The following is a 17878-nucleotide window of genomic DNA, read 5'->3' as shown; positions in this document are numbered from 1 at the left end:
TTGGGAAATCACTCAATTACACTGACACAAAATAATCACTGGGTGTATTTAATACTGATAAGTAAATATGTAAATAAATAGTCTAGTCAAATCAAGTCACATTTATTTATGTAGCCCAACATCCATAAAATCAAGTGACAATTTGTTACTTCTGCATGTTTACTTTAATGTAAAGATTCATTATACATCATGAATCACTTTTTATTTTATTTTTTATGATATATTGTTCCATATCAATACAGACACTTTTGTTTTGAAATTCTGCGAATTCTGTTATTCAGCAGATCATATTTACAAAGAATTTTAAACATCACCGACACATGTTAAATGTAGAAGATAGCAGGAATTGCAAATTAATAGTTTGCTTTGTAAAAACTGACAGTACAGTTATGCCCCAAAACGAGTTAAAAGCATGTTTGTATGTATGCTTTTATTCTGAAAGTAAACAAACAGGAAGATATACGTTTGTTCTTGATTCTGCCGGATGTTGTTAGCAATAGTTATAAACCGTTTAATGCAAGATTTGGTATAATCTCTCACCGGCCGCTCATTGTCATGGCTTCCACTGTTCCCATCAAGGTAATAATCTGAAACGTAATGTCGCGAAAACTTTGCTCCCTTCACACTTTGTGTTTGAATTCGCTCCATGAATCAATGTGAGCATAGCTAGGTAAGACCATTCTGAACTGCGACCTAAAGCTCATAGCATCATTTGGGCAAAGCTGTACTCGGACTCTGCAGACTAGTGGGAATAGCGACAGCAAAAAAAGACAAGCTAAACTGTATTACAGGCAAACTCCAGTGTTGATTTAGAGGTGTACTGTGTAGGACCTTTTTGGATAAACCGTCTCAAGTGCAGTGTTTTTAGCACGTGTTCACCCGGCAGCTCTGAGCTACTGCACACTGTGACAACTGCAGACAGGCTGATTATCAGTGGTTGAGAAAATATCCAAGTCCAAACTGCTCACAAGACTGAAAACTAAGCGTCGACCAATAGGTCACTCTGCTGACTCTTTTAAATCAGGACAGTCGATGGGCAATATATGCAGCTGTTATTTGGCTGCTAGTTTTGCCTATTAATATCAATATAATTCTCAAATGATACACTAAACTGCTTAACCTGAACAAACTTATAGGTTGGCTCTCCTATCTTTATTTTATATTTATACAGCAATACACTCACATAATTTAATTAAAACTAATGTATAAGTTAAACATTAAAGCTACGGACCATAACTTTTAAATGTGGACAAATGTGTGTTGCATTCATATCATTAAGTGAGTTCACACAATGCAGATGAAGTGCCACACGATTCTGTCTGTCAGTGCGTTTACAAGCTGGGTAAATGTCAGATTTTAGTCAGACTAAGACAATCATTCGGTTTTCTTAATGTCATGTAAACACGTTAGTGTGACTAAAAACGTGCTAGTCTTAGGGTGCTTTCCACACCAGAGCTCTTTGGTCCACTTTAAATGAACCTGAGTTTGTTTCCTTGGTTAATCCGCTTCATTTGGGCCGGTGTGATACCGCAGCTGTTGAAACTGAATGACGTACTGCAGGCGGTTTGATCAGTTTACAAAAGTTCAGTGTGAACCAAATCACATTTTTTGGCATTCCTCACCCAATCGGACCGAGTCCCCAGGACTGTCCTGGTGTAAATGCGGCCTTAGTCACGCCAACATACCTGGATAATGTGGTTCATAGTCCTATTATTCCTGTATGTATATGCTTAGTCGGACTGGAGTCAGACTTGGTGTTCTGCTCATGCACCAAAATGTCCTCCCCGGTCATAATCACAGAGTGGTGTTGTTGTCGTCTATCTCAGGACAACACAGCAACCGCAAGAGTCATGCTTGATGTTATTTGTATCACGATGACCATGTCTTTATGACTATTCATAATTAAATTTCAAGATATCTTTAGTTATCCTCAGTTGAAGATATCTATTCTGTCTCTAGATATCTTGGATTAATTTTCAGATAGTCAGACTGGAGTTGTAGATATCTCAAAGAGGAATTATAGATATCTACAATTCAGTTGAGGATATCTGTAACTGAACTGTAGATACCTATAATGACAAACCCCATACACATAAATGGCAAAAGTGACTTTATTCTGAATAGTAAAACTGAATTGCAGATATCTGAAACTGTAGTTTTGACTAGTAAGAAAGACATCACAGATATCTACTACAATTTGTACTAGTCACAACGAAATTGCGACTAGTCAAAATGCTGTCACGTATACCTGTAATACAGAGAGACTGACTAAACATGTTATGCTGGTAAAACTAGATGGAAGGGCAGAAAAGCACTGCAGGCTCCTCTGAGGAGTGGGGTTTGTCAGGTGTTTGCAGTGTTTTCAATCTTCTTTGCTGAAAAACATGAAATAGGTCTTGGAAAAAAATGAACTTTATCAAATAAGCTATGCAATGGGGGGAAGAATATAGTGTTAGCGCTGCATTTATCAAGTTTCTGGTAACAGAAATGTCTAAACTTGCATAACTGAGCAACAATCAAATGATTAATTAATATTAATATTAATACTGAATATTAGCCACACAGGTGTAGTGGTTAGCACTCTTGCCTTTGCAAGAAGACCTGGGTTCAAGCCCCGGTTGGAACAAAGGCCTTTCTTCATGGAGTTTGCCTGTTCTCCCTGTATGTGTGGGGGTTTTCTCCGGGTTCTCTGGCTTCCTCCCACAGTCCAAAAACATGCAATATGGGGATTAGGTGAATTGGTGAATGGTAGCTGTGATGGACTGGTGAGCTGTCCAGGGTGTACCTTGCCTATCTTCCTGTGTCAGCTGAGATTGGCACAGCACCCCCCACGACCCTCCGGTGGAGGATAAAGTGGTAGATAATGGATGGATGGAATACCGAATATTAATTGTCCAGTACGAATGAATGTAGATGAAATAGCAAACAAAAATAATTTAGTCTATCTCTGTAATTACAAGTTAGATTTGTTTTTTATTGATATTTTGAGCAATTATGTCATGGATACTCACATTACATTTGTTTTTGTTATCTTACATTCAGTTTAAGTAGTATGTTTTAGGTTAATATTCCATTGACACTGCAGGTGAATCCATAAAAGTCCAAAAATGTATCGCTTAAATCCTTTCCTTACCACTTCTCCTTGAAAAACTTCACCATATCAACAAAAGATGTGAAGGAGAAATAATAGAAGTAATAGAATTCCACTGCACTTACTCTAGGCTACCTAACTGTGCAACAGTGTTAATGTTAATAACATAGTTCTACTCTGATGAATCTACAATGTAATATTTGTGTGTCAGAGTCAGTTATTTATTCTAATGAAGCAGTACTACTTTTTTTCCCATCTAGATTGGTATAATTGGGGGTTCGGGACTTGATGATCCAGACATCTTGGAGGGAAGGACTGAGCTTTATGTTGATACACCGTATGGAAAGGTTGGTGAAATTTAAGGCTAAAGTTACTTTAAAATGACTAGTTTAAAGGAGCAGCCTGGAACAAAAGCTCAACTGACACGCTTATTTCCTTTCCTAAAACCTGATTGTCCCTCTCTTCTTGTACAGCCGTCTGATGCTCTGATACTGGGGAAAATAAAAAATGTGGAGTGTGTGCTCCTTGCGAGGTAAGTGCGTGCATTCATTTTTCCTCCACTAGCACCATCTAGTGGACAAACTTTGCTCTTGTCAAAAGCACTGAAGATGTCCTCACATCTTTTTTTTTCTTTTTTTTTAACTCCATTTTAAAATCTTAGACATGGAAGGCAACACACCATAATGCCATCCAATGTGAATTTCCGGGCCAACATTTGGGCACTGAGAGAACAGGGCTGCACACACCTGCTGGTTACCACGGCATGTGGCTCACTTCGGGAGGAGATTCAGCCAGGAGACATTGTAATCATTGATCAGTTCATTGACAGGTGAGTGTGGCAAGACCAAATCAGCAGGTTATGACATGCATATCACATTGTTTTTTTTCTTTTCTCTTCTTCTGTACTCACGGAACTTGTCTCTTAATATGATAGATTTGTTGGGATTATAGTGTTGTCTGCATATGATGCCATGAATCTCTGTAAGGCTCAACAAACCGAAGCAAAACGTACTGCCCTGTTTTATTCACAGGCCTAACGGCACCTCCGACAGGTTAATGATTCAGAATATACATGTAAAAGCAGTTCAGCTGAATGAGAAGGAAACATTAGATTGTTCTGTAGTGGCCTGGAATGAACCCTGACCTTGATCCAGTTGGAAATCCATTACTCATCGAACTTTCCCTAAAAAAGTTGGGCCAATTGCCAATCGAAATGTCCCATTACTTATGCTAGTCTGATGTATTGTTACTATGAGCTTGAACTATGGAAGACAGTCTGAAAAACGTTCCTCTCCAGTGGCCTGATTTTCTTTGGTTGGATTAGTCACAGGAGCCATATTAAGCATAAGTCCTCCTCAAACAATGACTGTAATGATTTCAAAAATCCTCAGACCGCATCAACAGTAGTTTACCTGTTCACTCGCAGGTAACTGCACCTGCTCCTACACTACTGCCTTTGTTTTGCCAGCTAACTGAGATGACATTGTCCTGAAAATGAGTCTTACCTTGATGCAAAAGCATGCAGACGGGGTCTGCCACTTCATTTAAAATCCTTAAAGATGAGGTCATATACTAGAGAGGAAGTCACTTGCTTAATTCTCAGAGTATTTTTGAAAATGTTGTGCATAATTCATGGAAACTGTATAGTGCCAAATTAAAAAAGGACCATGGAGAACGGGTTTGAGTTGACAATTCTGAGAAATTTCTGCTGAGACATTCAAATGGCAGCGTTATCTGTGGATCTCTCTCACCATGTGTCATCACCAAGGCTGCTGGTTGTTTAATGACACACTGGATATTTTCCTGCCATATTTTGAACCCTTGAAATCCCAGTCAGTCATTGCTTGAATGCCACAGCCCACAGTATCTGAGAGTCGTCTGTGACCTTGTGCATCTCTCTGTGGCTGCAATTAGCCAATTTTCTCATGGCTACTTCCGCCATGATAACACACCATGTCAGAAAGCAAAAGTTTTCTCAAACTGCTTTTTAATAACATGACAATGACTTCAGTGTATTTCTTTGGCCTCCCAAGTCACCGGAATAGAAAATCTTTAGGATGTGGTTTAATGGAAGATGAGCAAATCCAGAAATGATGTGAAGCAGTCATGCTACCATGGACCCGAATCTCCAAGTCTTGGAGACAAAGGGAGGCTCTACCCAGTATTCTTTAAGTGTTCCTAGTAAAGTGCTTGGTGAATTCATGTTCACTCAGACTAGTAATTTGGTGGAGTTACCCCAAAAAGTAGGTGTTATTGTTTTCTGATTCTGTTATTGAAGAAATTGAATAGATCAGTGCTCAGTAGATGAGTCACAATAAAGATACATTTCACATTTTTCCTGAATGTTCATTGTTTTTAAGCGTTTGGGGAGCTCAGCTGATCTTCAGCCTAATTTTAGTTGCACTCGAACTCCATTCTGCTTCAGCACAATCGGTGCTACTCAGCTGGATGAATGTGGGCACTGTTAAAAGATGAGCAATGCTGGGGAAGTTATTTGCTGAGCAGCTGAAACGCTGTGCTTTCACACACCCGTGTACACATGGCCAGTTCCAGGAAAAGCCCCTGTCCAGATGTACGAGAGAGTGGTTGACACCGCTAACTCAGGGGAACTTTCAGACGGTCCCATCAAACCCCTTTTCATGTTGTACCTGAGAATATCTGCATAACGGATATTAAATATTACAGATAAAACAGAAACATCCGTTTTGGATTTTGTACAATTACAATAAAGTACAGCGTCTTAAATCTAGTCCAGATCACTGCACAGTCCCACACACTGTGCTCGTGTTTTATCAAATAAATTAAAAGATTACATAAATTCTATGTAAATAAAAGTGGTTATACTGTTTGCTTTTCTTAAATAACCTGTCTTAGATTAGACTACCAGCTGTCTTATTGTTACTTTTGAAATCAGTCAGTGCTGCTTTCAAAAGATAATAGTCGTCGTTTAGTAAAAATTGCACAAGAGCTTTACCGTACAATTCAAGCATCTTCCCACAAATCTCAATGACAGGATTCATGTTACTGTGTGACAAGAACATCCAGATAGCTGAGTGAGAACGGGAGGAAGAGCTTTACTCGCTTTGGTTGACACAAATGTCAAAGCCAATATTTGTTTACTATCCTGTCTAGTGGGAAAACTCTTGAGCTCTTAACTGTCACAGTTGGCTTCAGGCTGTGGTGAGAATTAAAAATGTAGCCTGTGACATTCCACCAATTGAAACATCTTACACCAATATGGCAACACACTGCCTCGACCACAGTCAGTGTACCACAGTCCAAAGATGCGCAATTTAAATTTAGGTCAACTGGTGACTTTAGATCGCCCCATCGAGGGTATTGTGAGTGTGAATGGTCGTTTGTCTCTGTATGTTGGCCTTGTAATAGACTGGTGATCTGTCCAGGGTGAAAACACTTCCTCATGCCCAGTGTCAGCTGGATCTTCATCCTGTTCCTGAACAATCGCAATATAGCCTACTGCAATCGCAGGAGGCGCAATATTTCTTTAAAGCCAAAAATGTGTGTCAAATTACCATTTTAGATTAAATGTTGTCCTGACCTATATACATCGTATTCTCCAGATTGAAGAAAACATCTTTGTTTCTCACAGATCGGCACAAATATCACACAGTAATCAACTGCGTTTCAGCGAAAAAATCCAAATCAATCAAAATCGTTCAGCCGTAGTTCCTCCTGCAACCCACAAGAGATGCTTAGTATAGATGTATTTTAAGTACTGTTACTGTGCTGTCATCTACCATCAGTTGAAATGCAAGCTCTCTCAAGAATGAACATCTGATTTCACCTTTGTGTTTAGTATGGTAAGCTATGCTGTACAGTTTTCCAGGGCACACAGAGGGCCAACACTGTTGCTGCTTTTTTCCCATTCTTCAAAGGTTCTTTGTTTTTTGGCTGTTGTCAGAGCAGTTGTCTAACAACAGTTGAAGGATCACCAGTTTTTTGTTTTTTTTTGCTTTTACATTAGTGATAGTACCTGTACTCCATTTAGTAGACACCTGTATATTTTAGAAGACAAGACGTGTGTTAATATGCAACATTTCCAAGGAGCCGTGATGAAACCCTTATAGTGGGAAAAACCTCTATCAGTAACGGGGTCTACAGCCTAATCCAGCTCTCCATCACTGTCAGCTGGCAGAAGCAGGTAGTGAATCACTGTGACCTGGCAACACATTGATGGGAGCTTTACTAGATGGGAGAACACACTATCCGTTTGCTGGATTCATCTGTCGATAGTGGATGAATAGATGGGTGGATTTGAATAAGAAAGTATTTTACTCGACTATTATAACTTGATATGGCAGCTACATGACACTAGAGGTCCCACTAGCAACTGTACTATACAGCCAATCCCATTAAAACCTACTGCACGCTTCCCTGCTCATAACTAAAAGATAGTCGTGCACAGTTTGACACCTACTGCACGCCTGTCCATCCCAGGAGAGAAATTCCTTCTCTGTGGCTCTTACTGAAGTTTCCCTCATTTGTTTTGTTCCATTTAAAGTTTTTCCTGTGAAACCTGTGTTTGTGATGTTGGACTATGTAAATAAAAGTGATTTAAATTGTTCATCTTCCATTCATCAGGCGGCCATAAGCACCTCTCCGTATAAATAACAACATTGCTCTTTATCCAAAGCGACTTACAAAAGTGCATTTAAACATTTGGGTACATATAAGAGCTAGAAGTAAGTAAGAGCTTCAAGTAGAACAAACTATTAAGTGCTAGTCATAAGTGCGATGTACAAGTTTTTTTGTTTTTTTTTTTTTTTTTTTTTTGTGATCACAGATACTATAATGCCCTTTAGGATTTTTTTTTTTACACACAGCATGTATTCTGTTACAGTGGCTCATATTACAATAGGTGATAACAAATTCTTCCTTCAGAGTTAAAAAACGTGAGAAAATCTTCCCACGAGAAAGCGTTTTCTCTCAGAAGTATCTCTGACCTCAGGGCTCATGCATATGTCCTTATGTGTAGTGTTGTACCAGCATGACCCTGAGGGAGTGTTTGTGCTCTCTCTGTTGACTGACTGCACAAATGCCATGTAATAACTTGATATATGCAGTGAGACGTACAGGAACAGGACGGCTCAGTTATTCGTCAACAATGAGTCGGCGTACGCCTGGTTGAGTTGAGGCTGAATGGAGTAGTTAATTGTGTTGCCGCAGTGTGTTTCCTGGGTGTAGTTGCACACGTGTTCATCACATTGCCTCTGGTTGTGAATAGAGCCAACTACCAGACCAGTATCAAGCACAGACCAGATCTGTTTATCACAAATGAGGAAGTAGCATGCTGAGACATGCTCAGACTTGTCCCACATGTGACAGCTTGTTTCTTGAGGCTTCATTTTATCGATGCCACAATTAGGCAAACACCTCTGTTTTTCTTTGGCTCCATAAGCAGGCTTTCAGTGTCCAGTTTTTAAGCTTTACACTCACACATGGGCCTTAAACCTCTTAGTTTCCATATCATAGTTTTGCATTTACATTGGTTTAGCTCATTTTCACTGAAAATAATTGAATAGAACACACAATAATAATAATAACAATAATATTGTTGTTATTATTATTATTATTATTAATAATAATAATAATAATAAATACGTGCTGATATTTTATCATATGGAACAAGTTAAAGTTAAACCTAAAATAAATCAGTATTTAAAAATGTTATATTATTTAAAACTTCCTGTGATAAATTAATAAAAAAAATATCTATTAATTCACCTGGTAGAATATTGAAATAAACTAATGATTGTTTTTATAGTGTGGTGTACATATACACTCACTAACCAGTCATTTTATTAGGTACACCGTGCAATTAAGTTGCAGGTCCAAGGTTTAACATGTGTGTTCTTCTCTATACATCTTCTATATGCAATTTGTGGTTATTTGAGTTACTTTTAACCATGTATAATTTTGATTTTTTTTCCCATATTTTATCTGCATATTTGGCTGATTTACAGAAAGTGTTTTGTAATTTTGTCTTAGTTGCCCTGATAACTCTCTAATTACTTGTTGTTTGTTAGGACTACTAAGAGAGCTCAGACACTGTATGACGGACAGCCCACCAGTCCTGCAGGCGTGTGTCACATCCCCATGGCTGAGCCTTTCTGTAACAGAACTAGAGAGGTGAGTCCATGAAAACAATTGTTGCATATTGTTAAATCCTAAATTTCTGGAGCTGGACAAAAGAAGAAATGTTAAGATTAAAGCGCACGTTCAGGATAATTCAGTCTTTAATATTTTTATTAAACCTTAAAATGTGTTTAAACAGTCAAAGTATTTTGTTCTTTTTTGTACTATTATTTTACATTATATTTTTACATTTGCTTTCTACTTTTTTTATTATTATTATTACAATTTTTATCAAACCATAGTGTAAATTATTTATATTTTATTTTAAAAACCATGTATTCACAGGTTTGTTTATTTTCATGATGATATTAAACCATCTGGTCCTTGTCAGTCCTTCTCTATTTGGAACAGAGCTGAACATGTTTCTCTCGGCCAACTCGACCGTATAAACGTTTCTTTCATTAGCTCAGTGAAGCCACACACTCGCTCCTCTCTCCTGGTGCAGGTCTTGGTGGAGGTGGCGAGGAGTTTGGGCGTCAAGTGCCACGTGCGAGGGACCATGATGACGATCGAGGGGCCCCGCTTCTCCTCCAGGGCAGAGAGCCTGATGTTTCGCCAGTGGGGCGCTGATGTCATCAACATGACGACCGTGCCTGAGGTAGTCCTCGCCAAAGAGGCTGGCATTTGCTATGCCAGCATCGCCATGGCGACGGACTATGACTGTTGGAAGGAACATGAGGAGGCGGTGAGTGGCAGGCTGGAAGTCCAGCCAGTTTTGCTACTTTTGTGTTTGGTGTCCTTGTATTTGAGTTAATTACTGCTAGTCATGGGTGATGCACTTTATTTTGAAAGGATGTGATATCACGTCCTTCCTGACCTTTTGTTTGTTTTGTTGTACAACAATCGTCATAAATATTGAGCGACATCCCACTTTAGTTTTCTTTGTTTTTCATCATCAGACCATTTGATTTAAGACTATTAGCACTTTACTAGGATGCTTCTGTGAGCTAAATGTGGTATTTATCATCAGCTATATTTGTCGTCATTACAGGTATTTGGGTTTTACAAAGCTGTTGCCAAACATTCCACTGTTGTTAAGCTGTTTGTAGATGTTTGGATCTCTTGGATCTCCTCCCTCTGCTGGAGACAGAAAATGTGCTTCAGAAAAAATACAGTGGTATTTTTTGACTTCCCCTAATATCATATAGAGTTAATTGAATCACAGTTTACAGTAATTACAATTAGCTCTGTGCTAGTTGACTGTACAGTGATTAAAAAAGATACCAGCCACACATTCACGTCCACTGAACACAGTGAAATTAAGAATATTGAGATGCCTTTTTTATTTTTATTTTGTTTGTTTGTTATTTTAGTATTTATTTTTGTATGAAAACTACATTCAAACAAAGTTTGGATTCATGAGGTCCTCACTTTTTACTACAGCATGCGAGTGAGTGTTTGGACAGGACATTGTCTGTCAATAATAATAATAAAAATAAAAATGACTCATCATTTTTCATTGTTGAAAACGGTTTTGGCCAGGATATTGAACTAGTTTACGTTTGAGTATCTGGGGCTTCTTATGGTTTCTGAGTAACTTCCTCTTTGTTAGACAATCTGGATAATGCTGTAGATAAAAAGCATGTGGGCGAGTTCTGTCACTGATCCAGCCAAAGTAACAACTCCACTTCCCAGTTCCTGCAGCTGACCTCTTTGCACCTCCTGTTGCCGAATGCTCGCCACATCCTTCCGCCTCCTCCACGCCACCACACACTCTCTCAGCTTCATCCAAACAACACCATTCCCCACACACACACACACCACCACCCACCACACACACACCCCACCCCCGGCCAGCTACACTGGCCAGCCTCCATGGCACTCAAGCGTTGCCAGAGGAGGTTGACTCACACTGACTCATCAGCTTGACTGTCTTAATCGCAAACACCACAGCAGCATGAGTGCGACATGAAAACAAAGCACTCACGGGGAGAGTTAATGAAGGTTGCAGGAGAAAAACACGAGCACAGGACAGAAAATGTGCTGAACGACACGATCACATCATTTCATTTTGATATAAACGCATATTCTTGACCACAAAAAAATGTGGCCTTAGTTTCAGCATGTGACCTCAGCAAATACTGTAGATAAATGGATTTGTATTTCCTTATTCTTCAAGTGATGTGAGTGAAATAGGAATTGTCGTTGTCATTTACTTAACGGCATGTCTTATTTTAACAGTAAAGACAATAAACTTGAGGAGAAACCTTTGACCTCATATAGAATATCCCACATTTTGTGCAAATATTTCGTCTTAGAACAACAAAGAAGGATGGATATAAAGAAATAAATCATGCACAAGTTACAGTGAAGCAAGGAAAAAGTGCACTGCTGTTACTTTTATTAATCACAGGCTGCTTCCTCCCCCCTCTCCCTCTCTTGTCTTAGGTCTGTGTTGACAACGTACTGAAGACGATGAAGGAGAACGCTAACAAAGCCAGCAGTATCCTGCTAACTGCAATACCGCAGATTAGTCAGATGGACTGGGCTCAGACAATAAAGACTTTGAAAGTAAGTTGTCAACTTTACGGTGACTCATTTCCATCATTTCTTCAGACATGTGAAAGAGGGTCTGTTTATTAAACCATCTAGAGTTTATATTTTTACAATGAGGTTTAAGTGTCAGGAGTAATGGACCACACTTGGATCGAGCTTTATGGGACCCACCCCTCCGTCTGCCTTCCATAGGAGTGTGCAGTGTGTGTTCCCTTCATCTGTCGGGGAGGGACAGGAGACACTGCTGCTATGATGCTTTGCCTTTTAGCATGCACTACATTACATTACATGCAGTAATGCATAGCACTGTCTTAAATCAGTGAATTGCTCATTAAAATGCTTCATCTGCATGAATAAATCCTGAAAAGGTATGTTACCATATGAACATACTTTTGAACAAATTTATTAGACCACATGTCATAAAAATCAGACTTGATATTGTTATTTATTTGGCAAATAACAAACTGAATTCACATTTTTGGAGAAGTTGGAAATGAATGAAGCATAAACATTGAACAACTAAATCTAACTTTCTGTCCAGGAATGCAAGAAAATAGCTATAATTTGACATCTTAATCAAGAAATAAAAATGTGCTTTACTATTTTTTTTATAGTAAATTTGAAAATTCATAGACAACAATAATAATTATATTTTAGCATTAGGTGTAATTTTGGTTAAAGAGCTTCTACATTTATTAACCATTACAGGAACATAAAATGATAAAAATGACTGATAATTACCAATGCTGTTAATTTAGGGGCAGCTTGGGTGGTGGTCTAATGCACTTGTTAAGCACTGCATGTATTAAAAAGAAATCCTCAGAGGTATGTTAAGTCTAATGAGTGTTTTTACACTGTGCACGTCCATTAGCAACAATACTTTGAACATGTTTGAGGAACATGAAGGTTGTAGTGAGGTGAAGTAAGACCGTGTACACCATCATTTAAAAATGCCCTTTTCAGTTAAAAATTATCTTTCAGCTCTGGTTCAGTAGCCGTCTGCATCGACGCTGGTCACGCATGTGTAAACAGGAAGCTGATTCTCTCTTTAGTCTTTAGTTGTCTCCCCCTTAGTTTCATAAAGTACTAAGTACTACAACAACGATAAAGTCAGAGGAGGGATTTTTAATAGACGTTGAGGTGAAACTGGAACTGAAAGTAAGAGTGAACAGATTTTTTTTTGTTCCTATACTACCAGTCAGGTCATGGCTGATCGAGTACCGATCAGGAAGTTAATTGCGTCATTGTTTCCACGGGTCTCATGTATTTGCACGTAGATGCAGCTCCGGCGTTTTCGAAGTAAAATGGAGGCGTTAGTGTTTTTAGGGGCTTTAAAATACCATGGTTGGTGGACGGCAGGTGTATCCAGAGTAGAAGGTTTATTCATAATTTTTGAAAAAGTCTACCATTAAAACTGAATAATATTTGGTAATGACAGGCTCAGCAGTTTACTACTTTCTTGTTGTGTTTCATACAACAACCGTAAACTTTCCGTTCTATATTCTCTTCTAAAAAAAAACCAAAAGACAACAACCATGAGGTGACTTTTGTGGGATTGAAGCGTAGTTGTCACTGACAAAAGACTCTTTTCTTCCTTCTGTTGCAGTCGATGGCACAGTCTTCCGTAATGTTACCAAAACATTAAAGGGCGTAGAAAACAAATAAGTGGAAAGGGTTAAAAAAGAAAAAAAGAAATCAGACACCACCTGCACTGACTCCAACCCCCGGACAACAGACTGAACTCTGCCTGTGGATTCTTCATCATTGAATCACAAGAAAGTGCCTCGCACGACTCATGCATGTGCTGTGTCTTTAGCTGGAGATGGCGTGTTTGTTTTTTGTTTTTCTCTACTCAAAATAAACTGCTCTTCATACTCATTCGTTCACAAGTCACTATATCAATCACATGTTTAGGTACAAAGCCACTTAAAAGCAACTTTTTTATTTCTGCAGCTTTATAATTGTGTTGCCTGTAAAACATATATATATGTATATATGTATATATATATATATATGTGTATATATATATATATATACATATATATGTATATATATATATGTGTATATATATATGTGTATATATATATGCGTGTGTGTATACATATACATATATATATATATATATATACATATACATATATACATATACATGCCTAAGTCATAACAAATACACGTTTTGAATGTTGAATCTGATGTCTTGAAAATATTATTTACTCGAGTAAAAAAAAATTTTTTGCATACAATTTAAGATTTTATTTAAAATATATTATGGATTAAATCCTGCTCGCACCACTGGGAATATTTATATCTTTGATTTATCTTTAAATAATCACATGTTTTTGTTTTTTTTGCCATGACAAACACACGTGTGGACAGAGGGTGAGATTAAAATGAAAATAGTGTTTAAGTTTTTCTGCACAGGATCTGAAAATAATTGCCTTTTGGCTCAAGTGGATCCTACAGAGAGTTCAGGTTAGAAAGTCCATAGAATCTGAGCTGGCATATTTTTAAATAGTTAAAAATAAATATAAAGGACGTTTTTATTGTGTTTTAATGGTTCACATTTACGTTTTCTGGTTGTGTAGCATAAATAAAAGTTTAACCAGTAATATATTTGTATAAATACAATTTTAAATACAAGCCTGACATAAAATGGATGAACTAAACTTAATAACGGTTAACTCGGGCCTGGAAAAGTGCAGGATGTTGAACTAAAACAGTGCTGAGGCTTCAGAGGCTTTTCTGTGTCGTGCCAAATCCCATGTTCGGTGCACTGGAATAAAACTACCATGAGCTAATATTTAACTTGAGAAAAAATATGAATACATTACTTAATCTGTACCTTTGAGATAAGTCAACAAACGTGTTAAATACTGTCCACTCGTTGATTTATAATATGTGTTTTTAGTCCCACATGACTTGAAAATCCCCTCAAAAAAAAGAAAAGAAAGATTGCATCAGCCTTGATGTGATTGGTGTGTTTAACATCAGCCCAGAGCTTCACTATTACACAATGATCATCAGCCTAAAACCTTTTTTCTCCTGTATTTAACATTCCCCCCAAAAAAAGTAGATGAGCAAAAGCAAATCCAAGGAAATGTTACTCAATAAATAAATTCAACTTTTCTCCCTGCTGTGTCCAGTAAGAGTGGATGTAAAAATGGCAAGAATACAAGAATGAATTTGTTTCTACTCTCTAAAGAAGGGGCAAAAACATGCCACACTAATGACCGCAGGATACACCATAGTGCCAGTAAAAAAACAAACAAAGACAGAATATCAAACGTATTAATTAAAACAGTGTCAGCCTGAAAGCAGCATCACTCACTCGTATAAAGAATAAAAATCAGGAAGCATGAGCCACAACTGAGCTGAAGAATCAGCATCGAACCTGCATCGAATCACAAGACTTTGTGACGACACACAGTTTTTTCCCACAGGACTTTAATCGGGGCAACACAAAATAAATATGCCAGATCTTAAGAGGTGACATTTGTTGTGTTTTTTAAAGTGCATAGTATCCATGATTTTGGAAAGAGGGCAAAGAAAATGTGCAAAACATCCTCAATGGCTTTTTGTATATTTGGTTTAAATATTCTAAATTGCAAACAAACAAACAAAAAAAACAAAAGACTCTCATTATCTCATTATTAACCACAGCTTTTCTTAGAAAACACCACAGGCTGCTGTAAAATACGACCAAGATGGATGGATATTATTATTTTTTACAGATGTTTAGGGATATATATTTAGAAACTAAAACAGATAAATAACATAATGCTGTACACTGCATGTAGATGTATTATAAGCTTATTTACATGCCATGCCAGTAGGGAAGAGTGGCTTCGTTAGGGGGAAAAATAATGATGCCTATATAGTCAGAAATAAAGTGACATAAATGAATAAAAAAACACATTTTGCAGCGCTAGGACTGCGTGATTTAGGCCGCACGCAGGCCTCCACGGGCCCAGTTCCTCTGAGTGTTTACTTTAGAGAGACTCCAGGAAAGCGACCACCTCTTTGTGACCTCTCTCTCGAGCCAAATCAGCGGGTCGACAGTTTGCCTTGTCCCGGACCTGCGGGTCCGCCAGGTGTTTGACCAGCAGCCGCACAGTGTCCACGAAGCCCGCGCTGGCCGCGTCGTGCAGCGGCGTCCTGCCGGTGCTCGTGTCCGCGACGTTAGGGTCCGCTCCGTGCGTCAGCAGCAGCTCCGCCACCGGCGTGCTCCCCATCATCATCACCTCCACCATAAACACAGTCATCCACGTCATTATTGTCATCATAACATCCGCGTGTCTTATTACACCGCGTGCGACTGTGACGTGTAGTTTAAAATAACAATCGTTATTTTTATTCAAATAGGATTATCATCCAACATGAGTTTGTTTTGTTTCAAAAATGAACGGGAGGAACTATTTCGATGCTGTTAAAATCACATTAAATAATCTCTCCACGCTGATAAAACACACCATAAAACAGTAGCGTGGAATTATAACCACACATAAACAACTGTGTCTCATCTAGTTTTAAATGGAAATGAACAATCGAAGTATTTTTGAAGAAGGCCAGTAATAAGATTATTATTTTTTTTTTTTGGGGAAAAGGTGCATTAAAACTTCATTTAAATTTTCTTCAATTCTAACATTACTTTTAATTTACTTACATTGACTTTATGGGGGAAGTTGAACTGCGTTTTAACAGTCACACGAAATACAATGATGTGGAGGCCTCCTGCCCAATTACAAACATTTTGGGTTTATTCTTTAAAAAAAACAACAAAAAAATTACAAATGGTCATTTCTCAGTTGGATGAGTTTAGTGTGTGAACTGGTTAATCCGGTTTGAGGTACAGAAACATTATGAACTCAGCTACATTGGTAAATACGTTAATTATTTAAATGCATATAATGTATATAAATATATATATATATATATATATATATATATATATATATACATATATATAGATATAAATATAGTTATATCTATATATATATATACACACACAGTGGAATCTGTCATTTAGATGATGTTCTCGTAGTTCTTTGTGATTAGAGTCTCACTGGACTGTGCGTCACTGCGTGTCTTAAATTGAAATTGTCCTTGTATGTGAAGCCATTTTCTCTAAACCGGTGTAAAATTCCGTCACGTTCGAAGTGAGGGATCGTTCATAAAGTGCATCATGTGTTCAAGTGAAGCCTCTGTAACAGACACTAACTAACCTGTATGGCGCTTCGTCCAAAACGGTTCACCGCGTTAACCTCGGCTCCTTCCCGCAGGAGACGCTCCACATGCGCGGTGTTCCCCGTGGCTGCGGCCGTTGTCAGGTCATCGACGACGGTCATCGTCCGCGTGACCTCCGTGACAGCTTCTTTTGACAGGTACAGTAGCTCGGGGACGTGATGCTGTCACTGGGGGAGAAGCGACAGCGCTGAGGCACCAGAGAGAGACGTTTGTCCACCGCAGTCCGTCTGTCCGTATGTCCGTCCGTGTGTCCACGCACGGCTGCTCAGTTTGGCTCGGTTGTTGTTATTGTTTTCCCGGGCCGATGAGCGGCTCGTTCATCGCCCGTCTGTCCAGCGCGCTCTCGCTCGGTGTGTGTCTAGGCTTGTCTGTCTGTGTTTTGAATGGGGGTGACGTCATGTTGCAGTGTGAGCTTTGCGCATGCGCATGCTGCAGCATGAGGCCGAGCCCTTGAGGACGCCTACAATAATTCAATAATGCAAAGATAATCTGGAGATGATTTAATCTGTGGAAACGTTTATTTCTCCCTGAGATGGCAAAGCAGGCAGGGGAGAAAAAACATCAGAGCCAGAAACTTTTGTTTGTCTTTATTGTGAGAAAGTTTCTCTTATATACAAGAAAATGTCACTTTGTTATGAGACAGTTTCAATTTATTATGAGAAAGTTTCACTTTAATACGAGAAAGTTTCTCTATATTATGAGAAAGTTTCTCTTCACTTTATTATTAGAAAGTTTCACTTTATTATGAGAAAGTTTCACTTTAATACGAGAAAGTTTCTCTATATTGTGAGAAAGTTTCTCTTATATACGAGAAAATTTCACTCTGTTATGATATAGTTTCTCTTTGTCTTTCTTTGTTACAAGAAATGTTGTCTTTACAACAAGTTACTC

The 17878-nt window shown here is 38.4% G+C and overlaps 2 protein-coding genes across 2 annotated transcripts; one reads left to right on the top strand and one right to left on the bottom strand.

Moving 5' to 3' along the window:
* Nucleotides 1-465: 465 nt before the first annotated feature.
* Nucleotides 466-13621, top strand: LOC122770477 (methylthioadenosine phosphorylase). Its single transcript, XM_044027349.1, has 8 exons — nucleotides 466-579; nucleotides 3352-3438; nucleotides 3565-3623; nucleotides 3753-3920; nucleotides 9139-9241; nucleotides 9693-9932; nucleotides 11636-11758; nucleotides 13350-13621. Exons 1-8 carry the CDS (start codon nucleotides 556-558, stop codon nucleotides 13386-13388), a joined length of 843 nt encoding a protein of 280 aa, XP_043883284.1. The 5' UTR covers nucleotides 466-555; the 3' UTR covers nucleotides 13389-13621.
* Nucleotides 13622-13981: 360 nt separating this feature from the next.
* cdkn2a/b (cyclin-dependent kinase inhibitor 2A/B (p15, inhibits CDK4)) lies at nucleotides 13982-17369 on the bottom strand. Its single transcript, XM_044027447.1, has 2 exons — nucleotides 16966-17369; nucleotides 13982-15984 (listed from the first exon to the last, which is right to left on the bottom strand). Exons 1-2 carry the CDS (start codon nucleotides 17086-17088, stop codon nucleotides 15733-15735), a joined length of 375 nt encoding a protein of 124 aa, XP_043883382.1. The 5' UTR covers nucleotides 17089-17369; the 3' UTR covers nucleotides 13982-15732.
* Between the last annotated feature and the right edge of the window lie 509 nt (nucleotides 17370-17878).

Source organism: Solea senegalensis, linkage group LG6 (assembly GCF_019176455.1).
Source record: "Solea senegalensis isolate Sse05_10M linkage group LG6, IFAPA_SoseM_1, whole genome shotgun sequence".
Classification (NCBI taxonomy): Eukaryota; Metazoa; Chordata; class Actinopteri; order Pleuronectiformes; family Soleidae; genus Solea; species Solea senegalensis.
The sequence above is the reverse complement of the archived record's forward strand: the minus strand, read 5'-3'. Positions and strand labels throughout refer to the sequence as shown.